The sequence below is a fragment of the Magnolia sinica genome, chromosome 12, assembly GCF_029962835.1.
Source record: "Magnolia sinica isolate HGM2019 chromosome 12, MsV1, whole genome shotgun sequence".
Taxonomy (NCBI): domain Eukaryota; kingdom Viridiplantae; phylum Streptophyta; class Magnoliopsida; order Magnoliales; family Magnoliaceae; genus Magnolia; species Magnolia sinica.
In genome coordinates, this window is record NC_080584.1 from 10,478,838 (window position 1) to 10,502,162 (window position 23,325).

Here is a 23,325-nt window from a genome sequence, read left to right on the forward strand (position 1 = left end):
AATTAAATCACCACTTTTTCCTGTGGTGGGGTCCACGGGAGCTTTGGATCTACCTTAGAAAAATGGATGGAAGGCTCCGAGAAAATGCATACACCATGGTAGGGCCCACATGATGTATGGGTCTATTTCCTCTCTCTCCATAAACTAAAATGAAAAGCCATAAAATACATTTGGGTCCATTTCCTCTCTACCATCCCATGAAGAAAGAGCTTCCCATGGAAAGATGAAGTCGATACCAAAATCTCCATCTTATATATTACTTCTCATCTGCTTCGGGTGGATACATCTCTTTTATTTGATTGAGACGTCCACAGCTCAAACTGCTACTACAGATCCATCTGAAGGTATGTTCAACACGTGTCTGTATCTTTATGTACGTGCTATATGGGACCTGCATGCAGTTGCAAATACTTCCCTTATCGGGAAATCGGAATTTTGTTTACATGTGGAGCTCCTAGTGGGATTACTCCACTTGGACAGCCCAATTCAGTCCAATTCATTGATCTGAATTGTTCATTACATCCAACCTATGTTTTATGGCCTATCATGAAAAAATCACACGAATCCAACAAGTTTAAACCATTGATCAACGGATTTTAATATGGACGGTCAAGATTTCTTACACTAAAATAGGTCCAATCGACAATCTGATCCATCTATTTGTTAGGACACATCATGGATTGCTTATCATTCCAAAGAATCAGTTTTTTAGGGAATCGTGGTCATCCCATCCATAGGTTGGAAAAAGGAACGCTAGGTAAAATAAGGCCAAAACAATTATGGATTAGAGCATTTGGTCAGTGTGATTTTTGCATGGTGATCCATGAATTATGTTATAGGCTTGATAGACAGTTCAGATTGATTGATTGAACTGTGTAAATGGATAAATGCAACTAGGAGCACCGGAGCATTTCTCTACATTAAAAGTACCAGTTTTATTATTTATTATTTATTATTTATTTTTATTTTTGCCTTTGTGATTAAAGTTTTGGTTGGCTTTCTTGCAAAATAATAGAACCCATGTGAGATTTTAAGCTATTTTTTGGGTTTTTGTTCTCAAAAGAGAGAATTATCGGGTTGGGGGATTTGGAATAGTCAATGAGAGAGAGAGAGAGAGAGCCTCATCTTCACCAACAAAAAGAGAATTGGGTGCAAAGAGTATATACTGAATTTTCGGTGTATATGCTTTTGTATCACCTCTGGTCATGGTTGGTCAGTGATGCATGCATGCAAGTATGCCCATTTTTTGGGGTCTTTAAATTTTTTTTTTTTCTTGCCAAACAAGTGAAACCCTTGTGAGATATGTAGTGTTTTTTTTTTTATTTTGTTCTGAAAAAAAGATAGGAAAATCATCTGGGGAGTTTGGAATGGTCGTTGAGAGAGAGAGAAAGAGGGATTCACTTTCATCGATTTAAGAGAACTTTTTCCAAAGAATATATGCTGGATTTTCGGTGTATCTACTTTTTATGTCTCTGATCATTGTTGCGCGGTGATGAATGGGGTCCACCACATGCTTGGTATTCGGGGATGTATGCATAGTCACTGTTTGCCTTTATTACTTGATCAGAACTCTGAAGTTGGTAAATAGCATATACACCCAAGAATTCGGTGTATCAATGGGCGAGGAATAGCATATACACCAACGATTGTATGCATGCGCCGTACAACGGATTGGTAGAGTATAGTAATTTTATATTACTATAATATAAGTGACTGTTGCAGCGTCCAAGGTTACTTCTACTGTGATTTTTCGTTTTGGGAAAAAATCATTTTTCTGTGCGTCGCGGATTGGGTGAGGCCCTGAGTGTGGGGCCTACATAGATGTATTTTTTTCTTATCCACACCGTCCATCTGTTTTTCCTTTATCATTTTAGAGTTTAGTCCCAAAAATGAATCAGAAAAAGAGTTCATGTGGACCACAGTAGGGATTGAATTCCAACCATTAAAAACTTCTTGAGGGCCAAAAAGGTTATGGATCAAGATTATATATGTGTTTTCCATTCATCCAGGTCTGTGTGACCTTATCAACAGGTTGGATGGAAAATAAACATTACAGTGGACCCTAGAAAGGTTTTAATCATTGGCTCTCAATAACCATTGTTTCTTGTGGTGTGGTACACCTGAGAGTTATATCTTCTTTGTTTTTGGCTTATTAACTTAAAATGATCTCTAAAAACGGGTGAACGGCGTGGATATAAAATACATACATCGAGGTGGGCCCTACGGTCAGATCCTCAACCACCAAGATGTTACCCGGGTCTCGCCAAATCCGCGCCCTTTTCTGTGAAGAATTCTTAGGGACATTTTTTCTTTGTTACTTCGTACTAGTGAATCAGATATCACACACGTGGGGTTGCAAACGAGATCCAGACTGTTCATCTGATGGCCACACGTTGATATTCAGAAATTTATGCAGATTAGACAATCCCATCCATCTGATCAGATGATTTTTGAGGTCATTTGGTAACTTTACCTTTGACCATTCATTTGCAATCATCACAAGTAATGCAATGGGATGGCTAGGGTTGTTGGTGGGTGAGAATTTTGGAAGATGGCATATATCTGGTGGGCCTAGCCAGATGAATGGCTGGATCACACACACACACAATGGTGAGAAAACAAATATATATATATATATATATATATATATATATATATATATATATGTTTTCTCACCATATATTACATATTTTATATAAGTAAGATTGGAGCCATTGCTATTGATACCAAACGTTGAATTTAAAGAGATGTTGACTTTTAGGAAATCTATTAGGGCAGTCAACCTGCTGAGCTCACTTGATCAGTCTGGCCCAGACCATTTAGTATAATGATTTTCATAAGAGAGGTTTGCTAGGATAAATCCCGAGGCATTGCAATAGGGATTTTAGCCTTTCTCTAAATGATCCAAACCATTTATATTATGGGCCACACCTTGGATGGGGAAACATAGATCTCTTTGATTGGAATATTTCAACTGTTGGCCTGGCTTCAGGATCCTAACTGATCCAACATGGGAGCTTTGCCTATTGAAATTTAGTAGGGAGATTGTGGGGACCACCTAACTGTGTTTCTAACTCAGGCAGGGGAAGTGGACTGTGATCATCTTACATAGCTGAATCATGACCGTTCATGCATGCCAACACGATCCATACTGTTGACTCTTGACACATTTCCTTTGGATGGTGCAGTGGCCGCTCTAAACTCCATCTTTCGGCAATGGGGCCTGTCCGCCTTGCCTACGTGGAACATAAGTGGTGAACCATGCAGCGGGGTTGCCATTGATGATTCTAAGATCATCGACGATCAGGACATGAACCCTGCAATTAAATGCCTGTGCACGTTCGACAACGGGGCCACCTGCCACATAACAGCACTGTATGTATTCTAACACACCCCATCCATTCTATGATTTTGCTTCTTAGTCCCATCTCTTATCTTATCCCATGATCTGTAACTGGGTTTGTTTATTGGCTGGGATTCTCTGAGTGGTTTCTTGGGCCACATCTCAGCCCAACTGTTCAATTGAATCAATGGGCGTGATGTCAGGCCCAATGAATAAATGGGCCTATCCAAGACTGACTTAATTAATTTGTAGGGAGGTCCACTTTAGCATCAAGGTCCATTTAATGCTTTCATGAGTAAGGTTTAAAGTATTCTACGAAACCGATCTGTATCACTTGATAAATATTAGTAATGTCCATGAACAATATGGTTGGCCTGAAAGAACCCGATATGGGGCAAAACAATGTCATTTAGGTGGTGAACGATTCAATGCCTGATACACTGATTTTAAACCTTCGTCATGAGCCATTGTTGAGGAGCTGGGTTAGACCTCAAGACATGAAGATGTATTCATTGGCCGCATTTGTCTTTGATAAACTTTGAAGGGTTTGATGTCCTAATCAGTTAGCTTCATCCAACAATCAACTTTTGCTCTAGAGGATGGAGGATGGGGCCCATTAGATAAAATCTAAGGACAAGGTGGGACCTACCACCATACAAGATATCGATTTTTGTATGGATAAAAACAATTTAGCTGATTGTATCCATTATTAGTCAAACTCGTAACACTCTTTCAAGTCACTTGACAAGATCTTAGTCGATTGCATGTAACAAACTTGCAATCATTTCAATGCATATATATGTTATTTTTCCTACATAATGAAGAAGCAAAATCTCATTTTTTTGTATCTTTTAAAGCTAGTATCTATTTAATAGCACATGATCATCTTATGGGATGTTATTTTCAAGGTATTAAAAAACAGTTACATAAACGTTAAGCATTATGGAAAAAAGGGAATCTCGTATTGGTCTAATACATTTTTTTTGTTTTTTGTTTTAAATAGCCATAATAACCGTTGTGGCCTGTATGGAAACAGTAGTGTTACCATCTTATTGAATACCTTGGTTATTTTGAATAAGGCACTGTTGTTTCATACTAAGTTTTAATCATTGTAATAGACTGTACATCATCCATCGTATCGTCTCCTACTTTCACTGATGCATTATGGTAGACCAATTCACGTACAACCTATTCAACAGTCGAGATTCTAGAAACATGCTTATTGCTCTATCGATATTGTTTCACCACAAATTACGAGTATCACACTAGGTATAGTGCACAATATGTTTGTTGAGTCGAATATTTTTTATTACTAGAAGCATTAAAATTTTGAATAAGCCTGGCCTGAACAGTTCAAAATCCTGGCCGAAGCCAACCCAAGGCTTTTCCATTGACAGCCCCAAGAAGCCTTGCATTTGGCAATGGGTTGTTTGATCTTAAGAGCCTTACAATCCAACACACTTAAAAGACACTCACATGTTTTGATTTTGCTAAAGATAAATTAGACCAGGTCAAATTTTATGGGACTAGGCCGAGCCATTAGGTCAACTCGTCTGAGTCTGATGTAGAGCGGGTTGCGGACAGTTACATGGCCAAGATGGATCAGAAAAGGCCCGGTCGACGACAGAAGTGATCCATACCATCGAAGTTTAAATCGGGCGTATCTTGCAATCCGGAATGAATTATCTGACGTAAAATATATGATTTTGGGGTAGAACGAGCTACTGAAGCCAACCAACCTCGCTACGCCAGGTTGCGCAGCCCAGAATTGCAAAAAACCCCTGGATCGACGGTCGTTTTCCTGTTTTAATTTCGTTTTTACTATAAATAGTAAGTTTTAGTTTGATTATAACTCTTCATCCGTCGGGCTTTGGGAGTTGCGCCCAACGTGAAAAGAGCTTAGAATAATTAGGAGAACGGTTTGGTGAAGCCAAATAGGACACTTACTATTTTTGGCCGAAAACCTTGCGCACTAGTAGACATCACGATTGTCTATAAATAGTAAGTTTACTATTTATAATAAGTCGTGGATTCTAGGAGTTTGAGTTGTAGTTTGATTCTAATTTTGTTTCTCATTGCTTGGTACCCCTATTTAAAGGGTTGTGAACTCATTTTTTATTCATCAATGAATCAATTTTGAATTTCTTAGAATTTATTTTTATTTTCTGCTTTCTTTCCTCGGGGATTCGAGAAGTCTCTGTGAGGAGTCCAGAGAAGCTCCGTGGATTCGGAGTAGTTATCCTCATCACGTTCATCCCTCCGTCAGAGTCTCGACTCATTCGTCGACTGAGCTGAGTCTAAGTTCCTAGTTTAAAAACACTGATAAATTCTTTTTTATTTTTCAATTTTCTTTTCTTTTCTCTTCAGGAGAGTTTACGCTTTGGATGTAAGAGGTCCAATCCCGGAAGCGCTTGGGAGTCTGACGCGTCTCACCAATCTGTATGGATTTCTCCTCCTTAGGACAACTAGTTCATGACCAAACCACCTTTTTCCTCATGGGGGTGGTTTGAGCATATGAGAGTTTCAATTTGAGCTGAACCATCTTATTGTGGTCTGGGCTTGGCTATATAATTTTTGAGCCTGCAAACTTGGGTCTACTTCATACCCAACAAATAAACAGACTCTGCACAGGCTCAATTTAATAATACAGAACTCATCACCTGCAGCCTACATGCAGCCGAAGTGTGTCATTTGTGTCGGATATCATGTAAACAGTAGGCCCCATCATGAAGATCATGTGGCCCGGAAATCCGGCCAATCTGCTAATTAGGCAGGCTGCTTTACTTAGAGAGTTGCATACACCATTGAAATCAAAAGATGGCCAATGGTCTAACCCAGTGTACATATATGGCCCACCTATTGCATGGATCGGCCTACTGTTCTAGACAAGTGATCTTCATTTTGGGGCCCACCAATCTCTCACCAATTATGAATGTTGATGCCCAATCAGAGCCAGGCATTTACCCATTAATGGCATTATGGGCCAGGCCTTGGAATAGCTGTCAAACTCTACAGGTCAGTGCCCATAAAATAAATGATATGGTCTTGTGCTCACGGGCTCAGGCATCTGGGCGATTGTTTCAAAGATGCAATGTAATAAGCAAGGCATGCAATCTGAAACACCCATCAGGTGGTCTGCTATCAGAAAGTGAGCCAATCTGTAGGGTCCCTCCTAATGGGAAATTGGGACCATTTGATATGTGTGGCCCATCCTTTCTGCTTGAATACTTCTAGTCTACCACCACTAAGTACAATGTTTGGTCTATATTTGCAGGAATTTGGGTCAAAATTATTTAACTGGTCCCTTGCCTTCATTTATCGGCAATTTAACATCTATGGAATACATGTAAGTTATGCAACGACTTCTAACATGTAATTAAAATTAGTTTGGCCATGATTATGATGTGGATGATGGTCATTAATGCAGGGCATTTTCACACCGGGCTCGAGTGGGGTGGCCTGTGGGATGCAGTGGCACACTCGGGGCCCTGTGAGGCGGGCCCCACCCGTGTGAGGCAGGTGGCTCATGTGAGGCGGAACCCATGTGAAGTGGGGCCCATGAGGGGGGCTTGACTGAGGTCCTAACCCTTGCGATGTGGGGCTTGGGTATGAGATAAATGGATTGATTCGCCACTGTTTATCAGTTCGAGCTTTTAGAGCAAGTGGCTAATCGTCTTGCATCACAGTGTCAGTTGCAAATTTTGATCCATCCATAACAGTCCCTTTATCAGGCCATGCCCCATCAAGAAAGGGGGCCCAAAAATCCAACCATCTCAACATGTGGGGCCCATTGAGTGACACAATACATATGGCCCAAATCAATACTTATCAAAGCAAACTCATTTCTAATTCATTCATTTGGAGATCTATTGCATTAAAATTACATTGATCTTTTTTTTTTTTTTGGGTGTTTTTTTTAAGGACCTTTGGTATCAATGCGTTGTCTGGAAGCATCCCAAAGGAACTCGGAAACCTTCGAAGTCTTAAATCATTGTAAGATATCTTTAATTCCTTAATTTATAATTAAATTATGTAATTTTCAATTAATTTAAGATGAATTTTGTCTCTGATTAGAGTAAGGAATTGTTCGATGATCTAGTGGAACCACTGACACTAATTTTTGGTGCAAGCTATTGTTATAATCATCCAATCTTGATCAGACAAAGTGTCATGTATGGACCACTACTCTGGACCTGACACTATGGCACCTACCAACTTCTCATTAGTCCTGATATGGCTGTCAAAAGGTCGGATTCTATAGTACTTGTGCTTGGGCTAACTTGGTTCAGGTCATGCCTGGTCCAGAGATCCTTTCCAGTCAGGGTCCAGTTCTTGAAGATCCAGACCAGGATCCTATCAGGTTTGGGTACCCATCGGGTAGCTCTCGGGTCTTTGAATCTAGATTTCGAGTTGCGTTTGGGACAAATAAGAGCATTTACATGGTTGAGCCATCCCAATGGATGGATTAGATTGCAGACACATGTGCCACTTTGACACAGGCATGGTGTGTAAAAGGGCTCTCAGAAACCTTATTTCTTTTACTAGAATAATTAACATGTGTTAAAAATATAAATCTAATATTAAAACTAATTGGACCCGACCCGATCCAGCCTGATTTTAACTGGTCCATCACATGGATCCAACCCGAACCTGATATCCATAAAATGCCCTTGCAGGTGGGTACTTGATCAATCATCAAGTGTCCACGTGGCATTTTTCTAGTAGTTGGACAATGAATTTATCATTTTGCTTGAATTATTTTGATTTGGATTCTGTTGCAGGGGCATTAGTTCCAATAGTTTCAGTGGGTTACTCCCTCCAGAGTTGGGGAATTTATCAACTCTGGAACAACTGTAAGTTATTAATCATATCTTTGATACCCAGCCCATCTACACAAGTACACATCCAAACCATCCATCTGGTTGTCCACCCACTGCAGATGGCCAGGCCTGAAAAGCAGATAGTTCCATTTATTATGTGGGCCACAGTGTAAAATGTTCCATTTATTATGTGGGCCAGGCCTGAAGCAAGTTTTTTCCATCTACCTGTTCAGTACACTATGGCCCACCGAATGAGTGGCCCAGCCTGTCTTTTAGGCCAGGGCTGCTAGGAGCTGGGTAGTAATCATCTGATCTTTATGATGTATGTCACATTGTCATTCAACATGGGTGTTTCGCTCTAGCGGCACCACCAATTGAGGCCACACAAGCTATTTTATTTCATTATGCATGGGCCCATTACTAGTTTACAGCATGATACTTCCATGGCCCACCCATTATATTTGATTGCTGTGTCAATGCATCTATGTCTGGGCATCATGAACCAAAAGGAATGGTGTACAGCAGAATGATTGCAGACAGATCAAGATCTTCAAAGTGATCAAACACTAAAAGTTGATTTCTCAACGTTCTTAATATCACTAGAAATGTAGCAAAAGAACCATGCAAAAAAAAAAAAAAAATCAGCTACAAAAACTAGATTACTATGGGTGGTGTCAAACAACCATTTACTCTAAAAGCTTAAGCTGTCAGAGTATGGTGTATTAATGTATATCAAGAGACTTTATCACTCCAACACCCCCTCGCACGTGCTGAGTGGGAACTCCACACCGGAACATACTAACGAGGGTGGAGGGATGCTCACACCATAAATTGGCCGGACTTGATTTCCCGGTCCTTGGGCTGGACCTGATTTTTCCTGACCCCGTGGGAGAATAATATATTTAAGATTCAAACATAGGACCTTCCTCTTAGATACCATGTACCAACCATTTACTCCAAAAGCTCAAGCTGTCAGAGTGTGGTGTATCAATGTATATCAAGGGATTTAATGACTTCAACAGGTGGCCCCCACCAACTGATCACAATCATGTTCCAACCTTACAGTGGTTGGTCCACGATGCACTAATGATCCAGTGTATGCTATGGGCTACTGCCTTTTTTTTTTCTTCTTATTACACCAACCATCGAGCATGTATGAGAATATATAACTTGCAGTTGAACTCACAAACTCTTTTACTTGGACAGTTACATGAACAATGCTGGCATCAGCAGTCCGATTCCTTCAACATTTGCCAGACTAGTAAACTTGCAGACAGTGTCTCTCTCTCTCACACACTTTTGATTTGCTTCTAAGCAATGAAATTATCTTAAATTTGAATTCTTTACACTGTAAGCATGTTATAATCTCAGGCGGCTCTCTGATAATGAGTTCAATGGCTCGATACCCGACTTCATAGGGAATTGGACTAAGCTTAGATCTCTGTAAGTTAATATAATGAGATTTGCTCCTTCCTCTCTCCATTTAATCTTTTCTATTCTCCGTTTTAAGGATGCAATCAAACCGCTTATATATCAGGCCTGAACATTACCACAGGGCTTGGCCCATCTATAATCTATTACACAGTCTCGAAAGTTCGGCCTGGCCATGGCCCTTTTTTTTATACTGCAAATAGTCATAATAGATAAGATGTCAGACTAGGTCTGGGCTCGGCCATTTTATTTGCCAGACCTGAAATTAAGGCTCAAGCCCTGCCAGCCATGACTGCAACTTACCCAGAGACTGTAATGGGTACTTGCCCTGACTCGTTCTTACTCGGTCAGGTTTTGGAGTGAGACTCAACCCAGTGGCTCATTCTGTTCTCACTAATACCGAGCCAGAGTCAACTGCATATTGGATAATATCTCGAACCATGAGATAACCGAGCCTAAAATCAGGCCTGCGACTGGCCATTTGATAATTGTAGAGAATTTTAACTCATGAATGCTAATGTAGGAGGATTCAAGGCAATGCTTTTAAAGGTCCGATACCATCGAGTTTTTCTAATTTAACATCCCTAACTGATCTGTGAGTATTCGCATTGCTTTGTCATCTCCAATTTATCTACATTTTTTCTTTTATTATTGTTGTTTAATTGACTATCTGATGCTCATATAGGCGAATTAGTGAGATAACGAACGGGATCCCATCGTTGGCATTTGTTAAGAATATGAAGAACTTAACCATCTTGTAAGTGAACTTATATTTGTTTTTGTTTGTTGCTGCTGCTGTTGCTGTTGTTCGTGATCTTGTTATTGTTCTGATACAATTGAATTCTGTGTTTTTGTGCAGAGTCTTGAGAAATAATAGGATTTCGGATACAATTCCATCTGACATTGGAGAGTATCAATCACTACAGCACCTGTAAGTTGTTCACATCTCCTATATTTGCTCTAGTGATTAGCCCAGGTCCACCCATGAAAGCCATCAAAACAGGCCTAGGTATGGACTGAGGCTGAGCCAGAACAAAAAGAGCTGTGTACCATGGGAGCAGGCCCAATCCATTTATTCTTTGGTCATGGAAATAGGCCCAGGCCCAGTCCACCAGCCTAAAAATGAGACCCAAGTCCAGTTGGTCTCAAAAACTCTCAACACGCTATCTAGGTCCATTAATATCCCTAGTAGGTGGTCAGCTGCTTGCTTCGAATGCTATCACATTAGTCAGTTTGTATTTTGGTTTTTCTATTATTAAATTATTTCTTTGTTTTACATTTTCAGGGATTTGAGCTTCAATAATTTAACCGGTGAAATTCCAAGTTCTCTCTTCAGTTTAACTTCTCTTAGTTACTTGTAAGATCGAAACACCCTTTTATTCATGTCATTTTCATGTTGGTCCTTGCATATGATTTTTAACATGAGTTCAAATAATAAAAAAATGTTTCTACATGAGGCTTGATGTACAAATAGACGTGTGTAGCCCACTGTGACGTTTTAATGACACCCAATCTATTCTTCATGTGGAAGTAGGCAAGGGTTCCCACACCATTTTGGATGCGCATGGGTAAAGAAGCTAGTCCATTTGAATAGGATTTGTCTTGCTACAGAATATAGAAACATTGACGAGTATGGGACTGGTAGATACATTGAAACCAAGAAGAGTTAGCATAGCTTGTGTTTAGGAGACTAAATGCAAAGGGGCCAAAATTAGAGAAGTTGATGGATAAAAAGTTTGGTATATAGGAAATGAGTCACAGATTGATAGAAGTGGGGTAGTGATGGTGATAGATAAAATTTTAGATGTTAAGAGAATAATTGACAAGATTTTATTAATAAAATTTGTGTTAGGAGAGGAGATAATCAATGTTATTAGTAAATAGGCGCTACAATTAGGATTAGGGATAGAATCAAGAGACAATTCTAGGAGGATATGGGTGGACTAATGCAAGAAATTACGAACGGATATAGGATATTTGTAGGAGACTCAAATGGTCATGTGGGAAAAAGAATGTGGAGGGTATAAGAGCGTACATGGAAGAGATGGGTTTGGGAGAAGAAATGAGATAGGGGATGTTGTCCTTGATTTCATTACAGCATAAAGTCTAGCTCTAGCAAGAACATACTTTAAAAAGAGAGATGAACATTTAATAACTTTCAAAAGTGGATCATACACAGGCCATATAACCTTCTTTCTACTTTGGAAAACAAAATGATTAATATTAAGAAATTGCAAGGTCTTACCAAGAGATAGTTTGACCGGCCAACAAAGGTTATGGATGTTTGCATTGAGAGATGGAAGAAAGTGAGTGAAAATAATAGGTGTAAAAAAACTGAGTGGTGGAGTTTAAGAGGATAGAAGACAATGTTCTTTATAAATAAATTGATGGAAGAAAGAAAGTGGTGATGAGGAAGAAGTAAATGTTATATGGAATGAGATGGTTGAGTGCATTAGGGAAGTGGCAAAAGAATGTTTTAGGAGTATCTAGAGGGAAAAGCCAATCATGTAAGGAAACTTGATGGTAAAATGGCAATGTACAAAAATCTATTTAAGAGAAACATATGTTTTAAAGCACGAAAAGAGAATAGAAACAATGAGAATTCTGAACAATGTAGAAATGACAAAAAGATTGCCAAAAAAGTAGTGAGGCCAAGTTTAAGGCATATGATGATCTTCACAATAGACTGGGGACAAGAGATGGTGAAAATGATGTCCTCAAACTTGCAAAAATGAGATAGATGAAAGGTAGGGACATAGATATTGTTAGATCCATTAAGAGTGATAACTAGAGAATGATAGTAATGGACAATGAGATCAATGAAAGGTGGAGAGGCTATTTTCAGGACTTGTTAAATGACGATAATTCTGAGAGCACATGGATAGAAGAGAACCATAAAATAAAATGATGTCGGAGACCATAGATACATCCATAGGATTAGAATATTTGAAGTGAAGAAGCTTTGAGAAAGATGAAAACAAGAAAGACCCTTGGACTATATGGTATATCAATAGAGGTTTGGAAGTGTATGGGAGATACTAGGTTATTTTGGCTAACAAAGTTATTCAACAAGATTGTTAGAACAAAGATAATGCCAAATAAATGGAGAAAAGGTACAATACTACCTATTTATAAGAATTAAGGAGACAAAGAACTACACTTACTATCATGGAATTAAACTCATGAGGCATACTATGAAACAATGGGAGAGAGTGATTGAGCAAATACTAAGGCAAGAGAGAAATGCATTAGAAAATTAGTTTGGTTTCATGCCTGGGAGGTCTACCACTGAAATTATTTTTGTACTTAGACAATTGATGAAGAATTATAGGGTGAGGAGGAAGGATCTACACATGATTTTTATTGATTTAGAGAAAACGTATACGATAGGGTTTTAGAGAGTTAATTTAGTGGGTGTTGGGAAAGAAAGGAGTTTCAAGAGGATATATTGACATGATTAAAGATACGTATAAGGAGCAGTAACAAATGTGAGGACCATTGGTGGAGAGACAACTGAATTTTCAATTATTGTAAGCTTGCACAAAGGGTTGGCATTATGCCCGTATCTTTTCATATTGGTTATGGACGAGTTAACGAGGCATTTGGAAGAAGTGATCACATGATCTATATTTTACAGATGACATATTTTTGATAGACAAAGCAAAGAGGGGCATAAACATAGCTAGATTTATGGAGGGATGCTTTAGAATGTAAATGATTTAAAATTAGCCAGACTAAAATAAAGTATATGAAATACAACTTTAGTAACAATAGGAGTGAAAAGTAGGAATTAGTTAAGGTTGTTGACCAAGAAGTTTCCCAAAATGACCACTTTCGATATGTTAGGTCAATAATTTGTGGTGGTGGAGAGATTGAGAAGGATGTTGCCCATAAAATTCAAGTTGAGTAGAAGAAGCGTGCATTTGGAGTATACGTGATCGTCATGAACCACTCAAAAGGGAATTTTTATAGGATAGCTATAAGACCAATAGGAGTGAAAAGTAGGAATTAGTTAAGGTTATTGACCAAGAAGTTTCCCAAAATGCCCACTTTCGATATACTGGGTCAATAATTTGTGGTAGTGGAGAGATTGAGAAGGATGTTGCCCATAAAATTCAAGTTGAGTAGAAGAAGTGTGCATCTGGAGTATACATGATCGTCATGAACCACTCAAAGGGAATTTTTATAGGATAGCTATAAGACCAACCATGCTTTGTGGGAGGCCAATTAAGGAACAACATGTTCATAGGATGAGTTTAGCTGAAATAGTGATGTTGAGTTTTATGAGTGGAGAATGATAGAATTAGTAATCAATGCATATGATGGAACTTAGTAGCAGAACCAATAGGTAATAAAATGAGGGAAAGGAGACTTAGATGGTTTGGTTATGTGCAACGAGATGCACTACTTAGAAAGAGATAGTTAGAGTAAGTTGTCGGCTGTAAAAAGGTCCAAGAGGAGGCCCAAAATGATGTGGATGGCAATTGTTATATTTTTAATGAAAACACAATAAAACTTGAACATAGTTTCGAAAATCCAATTTTAATTGACCATAGGATCTTTAAACCTCTATAATGTCAAATTATTAACCTCTTAACCTACGATGAACGATCTATATCATTCGTTGGTGTGGAGTGTTGTGATTACGATGTAGAAATTTCTTGTTTGTTGATGTTGATCCTCCAATGTATGAGGTCTCTCCCAGATCTATCCTAAATGGATGGAGAGTGATAGCCCACGCCAACATAGGGTAGGGCTGAGACGACGCACCACGTGTCCATACTTGGACCCCACATGCACATGTAGAAGAGAAGGAGAAGAAGAGGAGAAGACACGACGAGGAGAGAAGAAGAAAAGTGAACTCTCCCTCCCTCCCTCTCTCACGCCTAAGGGGGGGATGTTCAGGACTCTCTCTCTCTCTCTCTCTCTCTCTCTCTCTCTGAGGGATGCTCTTCCATTTGGATAAGATCTATTACATAAAGAGAGATTATGACAAAAGGCCCATAGAGTCTTCCGTCCAATTTTTATTTTTATTTTTATTTTTTTTTTAAGGGGGGGAGGGGACACAATTTTATGATGTTTAGAAAATACATGAGTATCACAACATAATAGTTTAAAAACATTAATAAAATGAAAGATAAGTTTTATCTTGGATAAAGATGGATGTCCTAAATGACAATGCCATCTGGATATAGAGTCTTTATCTAAAGAGAAAAAGGCCCATAGGTCAGTATCATTGAGAAAGTAAACCCCAACACATTTATAGCCCCCACCAATCACCTGCTTCATCTGCAGCTCCTTAAAGACACAATGAGAAGGGAAGAATGTTACGGAGCAATTTAACGACTTAGTAAGAGAACTAACAGACAATAGGTTCAATGGAAATGAAGGAACATGTAGAACAAAAGATAACTGCATGGAGGGATAAAGGGTAATTGACTCTGTTCTAAAGATGCAAGATTGATTACTATATGCAACTTTAACAAAGCTAAGCTGATTAGAAGTTTGATAAGAATAAAAAAGGTCGAGCTTACTGGTCATGTGAGATGTAGCCCCAGAGTCAATAACCCAGGAGGGAGACAAAGAGGACACATGGAGGGCAATACCTGACTGGGTCAAGCTAGAGTTGGAAGTAGAACTCACGTATCGATTATGACACTGCATCAAAGCATCGTACGCTTCTCTGGATATAGTGACAGAGTCGCTTAAAGTAGACATACTGTAAGATAATGCTAAAGGCACCGAATAAGTCTTCTCAGAATCGAAAGACATTGTACTAGTCATACAAGCACCTAGGTCAGCCAACAATATCCCAACATCGATCAATTATATGATTAGTACCACCACAATGGGTGCAAAAACGAGGAGGACCATCATGCCCACAGCCACATCCACCAAAGGTGCGGATACCACGACCACATCTATCACGAGCTCGACCCCTGCCTCAACCACCATAATTAGGAGAATGACTACTGCTCAGAGAGCTCTAACTAGAAGCCCTAGAACTAGAACTAGGAGAAGGATGGTCTATAGTCATATAGGTGGATCTGTCAGTGACCACAGGAATAGTAGGAGACAGGAAATCAACTCTTTGAACAAGAGCATAGACCACTGGAAGTGAAGGAAGGGGCTCCATAGCCAAGATATGACGATGTACACTTTAGTATTCTAGATTCATTCTGGAAAGGAATTGCGTAATTTGAATCTCTTCACGTTGTTGCCAAATGAGCTCATGGTCTTGAGTACCATGAGAAGGAAAAGGATGGTACATATCTAGCTTATTCCACATACCACGTAAAATAGTGAAAGACTCCTTGAAGCTTCTAGCATCCTATTGAAGCTTACATATGTCTGAGACCAGCTTATGCACTTTGGATATATTGGTATCTTTTGAATGCATGTCCTGGATAGTATCCCATATCTTTTTAGTTGATGTCAATCAAACATAACATAGTTGTTAATTGTAGCCCACATGCTGTTTAGAAGCCAAGCCATGACCTAGTAATTTTCTCTGTTTTAGGTTTTGAAATATTGATCTGTAGAGTCAGGAGGGTCATCCAAGATATACGAAAGTTTTTCTCTTCCACCTAGAAATAGCTTGACTGATTGGGCCCTTCGTAGATAATAATTCTTATTCAATTTGACTGTGGTGGTCAACATGGTGTGAGACTCGGAGGGCCCCATAATAGCTCCAAAAGGGAGCTTATCATCTATATTAGAGTAATAGAGAAGACTGATAATGACCATATGTATAAATGGAAATCAATCAAGCAATCCACAACAGGACATCATATACACCCAACTACTCCCTGTGTGTAGTCGATGACCCGAACACTTATAAATCCGAAACCCTCATATAACAGACCTGAATCTCAATAAAGAGCAAAACCAGGTTGATGTATGCTAGGCACATAGAATCCCACAAAACAATGAAACCCCCATAATTTTCCTTCAAAAATGGCCCAAAAAAGTGGAACCGCACATGAAAGACCCCACAAACTTGCTAAAACTCTGATGATTGAGTAAAACTCATGTATGAATGGTTAATAACAGTGAATCCAACCAACCGTATAGAGAGATTCCTTAGGAAAATCCCTTCGATTGGGAGAAATGACAAAATCTCAAAATGGGGTCATTTTCGGAACATATCTTGTGGGGCTCGAAGCACGCCTTAAACAATTTTAGAAAATACACAAAAATCACCATAAATCTTCTAAAATCAATATCTATCAACCCATAACCTTCTTGGACCACAAGTCTGTACGGATAGTACAGTTGCTGATGCCAGCCGTACGGACCCTGACGTCAGTAGTCGCCGATAGCTCCAATCAAACTCTCGATCAAATAGGGATAGATCTGATACCAAGTAGATGAAGTTTGTAGAAGAACGAGATGATTGGAAGAAAAAGAGAGGAAAGAGGTTAGGGTTTTTGTATAGTGATATTCTTTAGAACACCCCTCTAACATATATTGATATAAAAGGATGGTACACCAGTGGAGTAAGCATACTATATATGCACCCACACAAAGAAATACAAATATACTTTCAATTGAAAAAAAATCAATGGTTAAAAGCCTTTGTAAAGTCATTTAAAACCTTTCAAGTACTGGGCCCAATGGGGAAAAACCACTTGATGACTCCCTAATCTAGTGGATCTTTCCAATAATACATCATTAGATAAACAGTGGATCTCTCGTTGGCCTGTGAAAGAATCAATAGACCTTAATGGATGTACATAGCCACACCCACTTTTAATAGATACATGATAACCTCGCAAGGAGAGCGAGAGCCTTCAATTAGGATTGTGACCCCCTCATCTAAGGATTAATTATCTTTCTATGTAACATCAAATCTTATCATAGTCCAGGTTAATGGGCCCCTAGACTAGTGATTTGATCTCAATCCATCAATGCAAGTACCTGAAGGTCTGATAAGATTTTGTATCTATGGAAGACTCTATCCTCATGTGGGGTAAGGGCGTAGGCATACAGATGACCCCCAATGGTGGAGAGTGGAGATTGTCCATCCTATCCCAATTTAGTCTCCCCATACAATATAACCATACATCTCATCAAGTGATGACCATAGGTCTATCCTAGAACATGTGATGGTCATGGTAGGATTCATGAACCACAACTCTCCTTAGTTAACTATTGTTGTGTCCAATCTCAAGTTCCCAAGGACAACTAGAGGAATCACTCCTCACTCAAGCCCTATCCACATATTAATTAAAGCAAAGCATTCTATCCTCCAAGGACCCTTAGTCATCATGATCTATGGGTAAGATCATCCTCATCACATCCACATGCTCAATGTCTTAGGTTCACATTAGTTTTCTAGGGCACAACTCCAATAGCAAGATGTAAAATCGTGCCTAAAACCTCAAAAATCACATATTGTGGCTCACCTGAGTTTTGTAATGGCCTGAGTTTTATGGGTCCATTCCCTCCTGGGTGGATGCATTTTTTAGTGGATTAGGTGGAATATAAAGAACATAGTGGACCCCACATACAATTTGGAAGGTTTTTAATGGTGGTTGTCACCATCCTAACCATTCCATGTTGTGGCCCATGACCACCTGAGTCTTGGATCGGCCGGATTTTTGGGCACCAAGGAGAAAAATGATGGAAGGATTGGATGTCATTAAAACATCATGGTGGGGCCGAAAGGTTGATTGGTTAAGCTTAATTTAGAAACCTTTGTATTGGATCCAACCTCTTTAAGCGTTATTTGGTGTATGCATTTTGTGTTTCTTTTGATCCATCTCAATCTGCAGGTTTCTTGGAAACAATAGCTTGTCTGGTAGCCTTCCTTCCAATAAAAGCCCATCACTTGTCAACATGTACGTTATTCGGCCTTTTTATTTTTATTTTTTATTTTTATTGAATTCATAGTTTAAATTGCATTTTCCTCACTTGGCCGCATTTGGATGCATTGTTGAATTGAATTTAAATAATTAGCTCCATAAAGTGAAAATGATCAAACCACAACTACTGCCAGTAGTAGTCACATTGATGGACTCCAAATTGCAGACTTGCAGTTTCCTTTAAAGTTGGACAGAAAGGAATGAATTTGCAATTTGAGGGTGACTTCCTAATATGCTTACTAAGACGACTACAATCTGGTCATTTCCTTTCTACTGGACTAATTATTCCAATTCAAATTGACAGTTAAACCAAACACGGACTTAGAAATTATCTGCAGTTGAATTTTTTATTTGTATTTTTCATTGTTCTCTTCTGCAAAAGTCCATTGAATTTTTTTGTTATTCTTTAACACAAACACCATTTGGTACCTTAATTTTCTAGTGTTTTTGGTTGGTGTTGATCTTGTTTGATGAATTTATTTGTTTATATGTTTTTTTTTTGGCAGAGATTTGTCATACAATCAATTATCAGGAAGCTTTCCCTCTTGGATCACACAAGGCTTACAACTGTATGTCCAAAAGAAGCATAAAGCTTGCTACTTGAATTTTCATTTCTCTACCTACAAAACAGTTCATTATGCCATCAAGGCTTGAATTGAAATGCGATACTTAGTTTAAGAAAGTAGTTATGAGTTATGACCAACCTGTAGTAACCTTAGCATTAAGAGCAAGTAGCCCACAATTTGCAGGTAAGTTCCTCTTAAGTCCAACTTGAAAGTAACTCAGTTGCAATTTGAAGTGCACTACCTCATTATTTCTATCGAGGAAGGTAGCTGCAATTTAGTCATTTCCACTACATTGAACTTGTAATTACTGCAATTTGATTCAACAGAGCATCCAAACCCAAGATAGGACAACATCCTTCTTTATTTCTTCTGCATGATATATAAATATGGTTTTGGATTTTATATTCGGACCAGTTACGACCCATTTCAAACACCCCACAACTATGACTAGTTTAATCTCTGTGCTCCGTAATCTAGCACGTGGAAATTGCAGTATCACTTCGGGTACCCATATTCAATCTAGAGAAGTTCGAAGTGATTCCCAACGTGTGAACATAGCACATGTGTGAAAGATCAAAACATCAGGGCCATTCATCAGGTGGGTCCCACCTTGAACATGCCCTTGGAAATAATCAGGCTGTTCCATGCATCCTACAGGCTGCACATGTATGAGCAAAAAAGTCGGCTGGAGAAAGATAACAAATGCCGTGTCCAGCGTCCATCTGTGGTCCACGCTAGATTTCTAGGCCGGGGCATGCCCTGCAGTCGTCCCCACCTAATGAGTGGCATGGATCTCTCATGCATCTGCACGTCACCTATTCACTTCAATGTACTCGCAACGATGTACGTAACAAAACTGACAGTGAGCTCCTTTTGAATTGTGTCCTGTTTCAGGAACTTGGTCGCCAACAACTTCGTCATTGATAGTTCTAATAACAGGTATTATTCATAGGCGATGCTACTCTACTCTTTCAACAAAATAAAAGAATGTTTGAGTAACTGTCGTTACTAAGGATACCATATTTCCTGAATTGGTTGTGCATCTTGGTTGCATAAGATATTGTCATAATCTCGTAGTTACATTTGATTGTTTCAATCTCTGGTATTCAGTGCTTTGCCTTCGGGATTGAATTGTCTTCAGCGGAACTTTCCGTGCAATCGGGATTCTCCAATCTGTAAGCCATCTCTTGTTCTTTTTCTTCCTCCCTTTCATTTGGCTGTGTTTGGATGCATGCATAAATCAAATTGCAAAAAATTAGCAATTTTATACTAGTATCGATCAATGTTTTAAATATCTTTATCGTGTAATGTATCGCACCCTTGGGATACGGATAAATATCGGTTATTGCATGAGATATATCGGTTGTATCATGTAATGTATCGCCGTTGTTGGGAAACATGGGAACATTGGGAAATTGTTGAATTTTTCAATGAAACTTCAAGGATTGTTGAAAAAGATATCAATACACACTTAGAAATCAAAACATCACAAAAAAAGTACACATAATAGGGGTTTCCTTTGTATGGCATCATAATATATGTGTTTTCCAACTGAACTGATACACGTCTGTTCAAAGTCTATTCATATAATTTATAAATGTAAGAAGACATGTACGGAAACACGAGCAATACATTCAAAAGCAAAAGAAGAATCACTAGATTAGGTTACATACATGCATGTTTAATTTTGTGTTTGGATATAAAGATGCAACTGATTTGTGAGAAATTGAGAAATTTTGATTTTTATAAATTTTCTGCAACTTAAAGCATCTCCCCCAAATCTCGAAATCGAAGTTCCAAATCCATGATTTTTCTTGAAAAACATGAAGAATCATAAATATGTAACCATTTGACAGTGGTTTAACGTGAGTTACAACAAAAACATGAATCGAAAATTGAAAATGCTCACTGGATCGAACAGGTGGGATGTATAGGCACTACCTGTGCGTTTCGTACCGCACATGTAGGATACAAGATATATCGGCTGATATTGTTGATATTTAAAACACTGGTATCGATAATGAGGAAGCAACAGCCAATCGCAATTACATTTCTTTCCGGTCCAACCTGAAAGCAACTGAATTGAAATTTCAAGCTGGGACCCTAAAATATGAATGTTATGGGAGGACACTATAAATTTGGCTATTTCCACTTTACTAGAATATGGCAGCCAACATACACTCCACCACATGTGCCAATTTTTATGTGGTCCATGAGTGCAAGATCTATGCCATCCATCAGTTATCTCCCACCGTTTAGATGTCCCTGCCTGTAAACCAGGCTGATCCACAAATTGGGTGAGCTGCAGATAAAGAAACAAATGGTCGGGTAGAAAAGCTCATTTCCCGTGATTTGCTTCTAGAGCTGTGGCTCACTTGATCAGTGGACCAGCCTGGGTTTTAGGTCTGGATATTTACATGGTAAGATGCATCTGATGGGCGGCTTGGATCCCATACCTGTGTGCCACATGGGCACATGTTCATGTAGATGGGCCACCCTATACATGCATGTGGAATCAACAAACCTCTATAACAAAATTTAAATTAAATTTCTAAAAAAGTTTATAGCCTGCTGAAAAGCCTTGTATTAAATTCTTTTAGGTTAGGTTGTCTGAATCAGACATTCTGTAGCAGTGTCTGATTCAACACCCATATAACCATACTCATCTAACTGTAGGCTTTGATCAATGTTACCATTCTATTGGTTTACAGACTCTCAATTTGCAATCAAGTGCGGCGGCAGAGGGATGACCTCTTCCGATGGAACGGTGTATGAGAATGATAACGAAGCTCTCAGTGCAGCAACGTATTATGTGACCGATGAGACCAGGTGGGCTGTCAGCAACACTGGGTTGTTTGCCGAGAACAGAAATGCCTCATACATCTCAAGCTCGTCTTCTCAGTTTCTGAATACTTTGGACTCGGAGCTCTTCCAAACAGCAAGGATATCGCCAGGATCGCTAAGATACTATGGACTCGGGCTTGAAAATGGCCAGTACACCATAACTCTGCAATTTGCTGAGATAGCTATCGAAGATACAAATACTTGGAGGAGTGTTGGAAGGCGTGTATTCAATATTTATGCCCAGGTTTGTACTTTATAGTAGGATCAATTTCCTAAATTTGCGTTTGCATGCACATTGAATTGGGAATGCTTGGACTAATCAAGAATTAATGAAAAAAAGCTAATGATGTTTACTAGTATACATAGTTAAGAAGTAGCCCAAATTGTAGTTGCATTTTCTCAATTTGGTTATTTCTATTTTATTAACTTAACAAACAATTGCAATATAATTTGACAAGTGCATCCAAACACGCCCTAGCTTATTTCTTTCTTGCCCTATGAGTCAGATATTATTTGCAAAGTTTTCAGAAATCATTGATCGACCACACCTCTGAATTTTGAAGATGACATTATGTTTTAGTACTGTGCTTGAGCATCGGTGCCCATTTTACAAGTATTATCACTTTAGCCATGCATACTAAACTTTTGGTTGAGACCTTCTAAGGCCACTCTTGAGTGAAGGACCATGGATCCTTATGATATGCTAATGTGACACCTGATTAATGGATTGGATCTAGTGCAAATGTGGAGAGAGTAATATTGGAGTAGCCTACTCTCCCTAATAGCCTTCTCATTTCTCTGATTTGTAAGAAAAAGTCAACATGTTGATCAAAAGTATTGATTGATTGATGTCATTTCATCATCATTAGTAGTAATTTATTGAGTTGAAAACTTAGAATGTAGTTTAAAAATGGACAGTCAAAGAATCCATAAATGGTTTTTTTTTTCCTAGCTGCATTTATATCACGAGCAATGTTGTCAAGATCATTATCATGTTGCAAATCATAATAGGGGTTGAACCATATGGAACCGCAAATCGTATCATAAATTATCAGATTTCTTTTCTTATTTTCTTAGAAAATAAAAAATATACATAAATAATCAGAGTTTTTTTAAAGCTCATCTATCATCCATTTCTCATCAATTTTCACCATGTAATACCAAATCATGAGTGTCAAAGGATTCTTTTCTTTCCTTTATTTTTTGTCATTCAAAACATTTACCTTAAAAAACACATGCAAGAATTCTTTAATGATTTATGTTCTTTTTTGCCTTTCTTAAGTGTAGAATTATGTTGGAAAAGGTGGGATTTAATTATTTAGACCGATGAAAAAAGATATTTTGATTTCTAACCATCATTACCATAATACATATAGGTCAACATAATCACAACCATCCATAACATTCCAGATAAGTAATAGATCAATTTGGTGTCTCGAAGTAAGAAATTATAG

General features: G+C 38.6%; 1 protein-coding gene and 1 long non-coding RNA gene across 4 annotated transcripts in view; one reads left to right on the top strand and one right to left on the bottom strand.

Moving 5' to 3' along the window:
* Nucleotides 1-205: 205 nt before the first annotated feature.
* Nucleotides 206-23,325, top strand: part of LOC131220903 (probable LRR receptor-like serine/threonine-protein kinase At1g56140) — a 36,085-nt gene continuing 12,965 nt past the window's right edge. Inside the window, exons 1-17 of one of the 3 annotated variants that reach the window (XM_058215817.1) lie at nucleotides 206-344; nucleotides 3,189-3,375; nucleotides 5,711-5,782; nucleotides 6,618-6,689; nucleotides 7,265-7,336; nucleotides 8,125-8,196; nucleotides 9,370-9,441; nucleotides 9,535-9,606; nucleotides 10,118-10,189; nucleotides 10,280-10,351; nucleotides 10,454-10,525; nucleotides 10,880-10,951; nucleotides 18,372-18,437; nucleotides 18,968-19,030; nucleotides 19,922-19,966; nucleotides 20,138-20,202; nucleotides 21,739-22,115. In XM_058215817.1, the coding sequence (XP_058071800.1) occupies nucleotides 224-344; nucleotides 3,189-3,375; nucleotides 5,711-5,782; nucleotides 6,618-6,689; nucleotides 7,265-7,336; nucleotides 8,125-8,196; nucleotides 9,370-9,441; nucleotides 9,535-9,606; nucleotides 10,118-10,189; nucleotides 10,280-10,351; nucleotides 10,454-10,525; nucleotides 10,880-10,951; nucleotides 18,372-18,437; nucleotides 18,968-19,030; nucleotides 19,922-19,966; nucleotides 20,138-20,202; nucleotides 21,739-22,115 (1,644 nt within the window). In that variant the 5' untranslated portion in view covers nucleotides 206-223. Of the gene's footprint in view, nucleotides 345-1,063; nucleotides 1,234-3,188; nucleotides 3,376-5,710; nucleotides 5,783-6,617; nucleotides 6,690-7,264; nucleotides 7,337-8,124; nucleotides 8,197-9,369; nucleotides 9,442-9,534; nucleotides 9,607-10,117; nucleotides 10,190-10,279; nucleotides 10,352-10,453; nucleotides 10,526-10,879; nucleotides 10,952-18,371; nucleotides 18,438-18,967; nucleotides 19,031-19,921; nucleotides 19,967-20,137; nucleotides 20,203-21,738; nucleotides 22,116-23,325 lie in introns of those variants that run through there. The other 2 variants (XM_058215819.1, XM_058215818.1) reach the window with 2 other exon arrangements.
* LOC131220907 (uncharacterized) lies at nucleotides 14,672-17,342 on the bottom strand. The gene is made up of 2 exons (XR_009158881.1): nucleotides 15,129-17,342; nucleotides 14,672-14,892 (listed from the first exon to the last, which is right to left on the bottom strand). It is a non-coding gene; the product is annotated as an uncharacterized LOC131220907 (long non-coding RNA).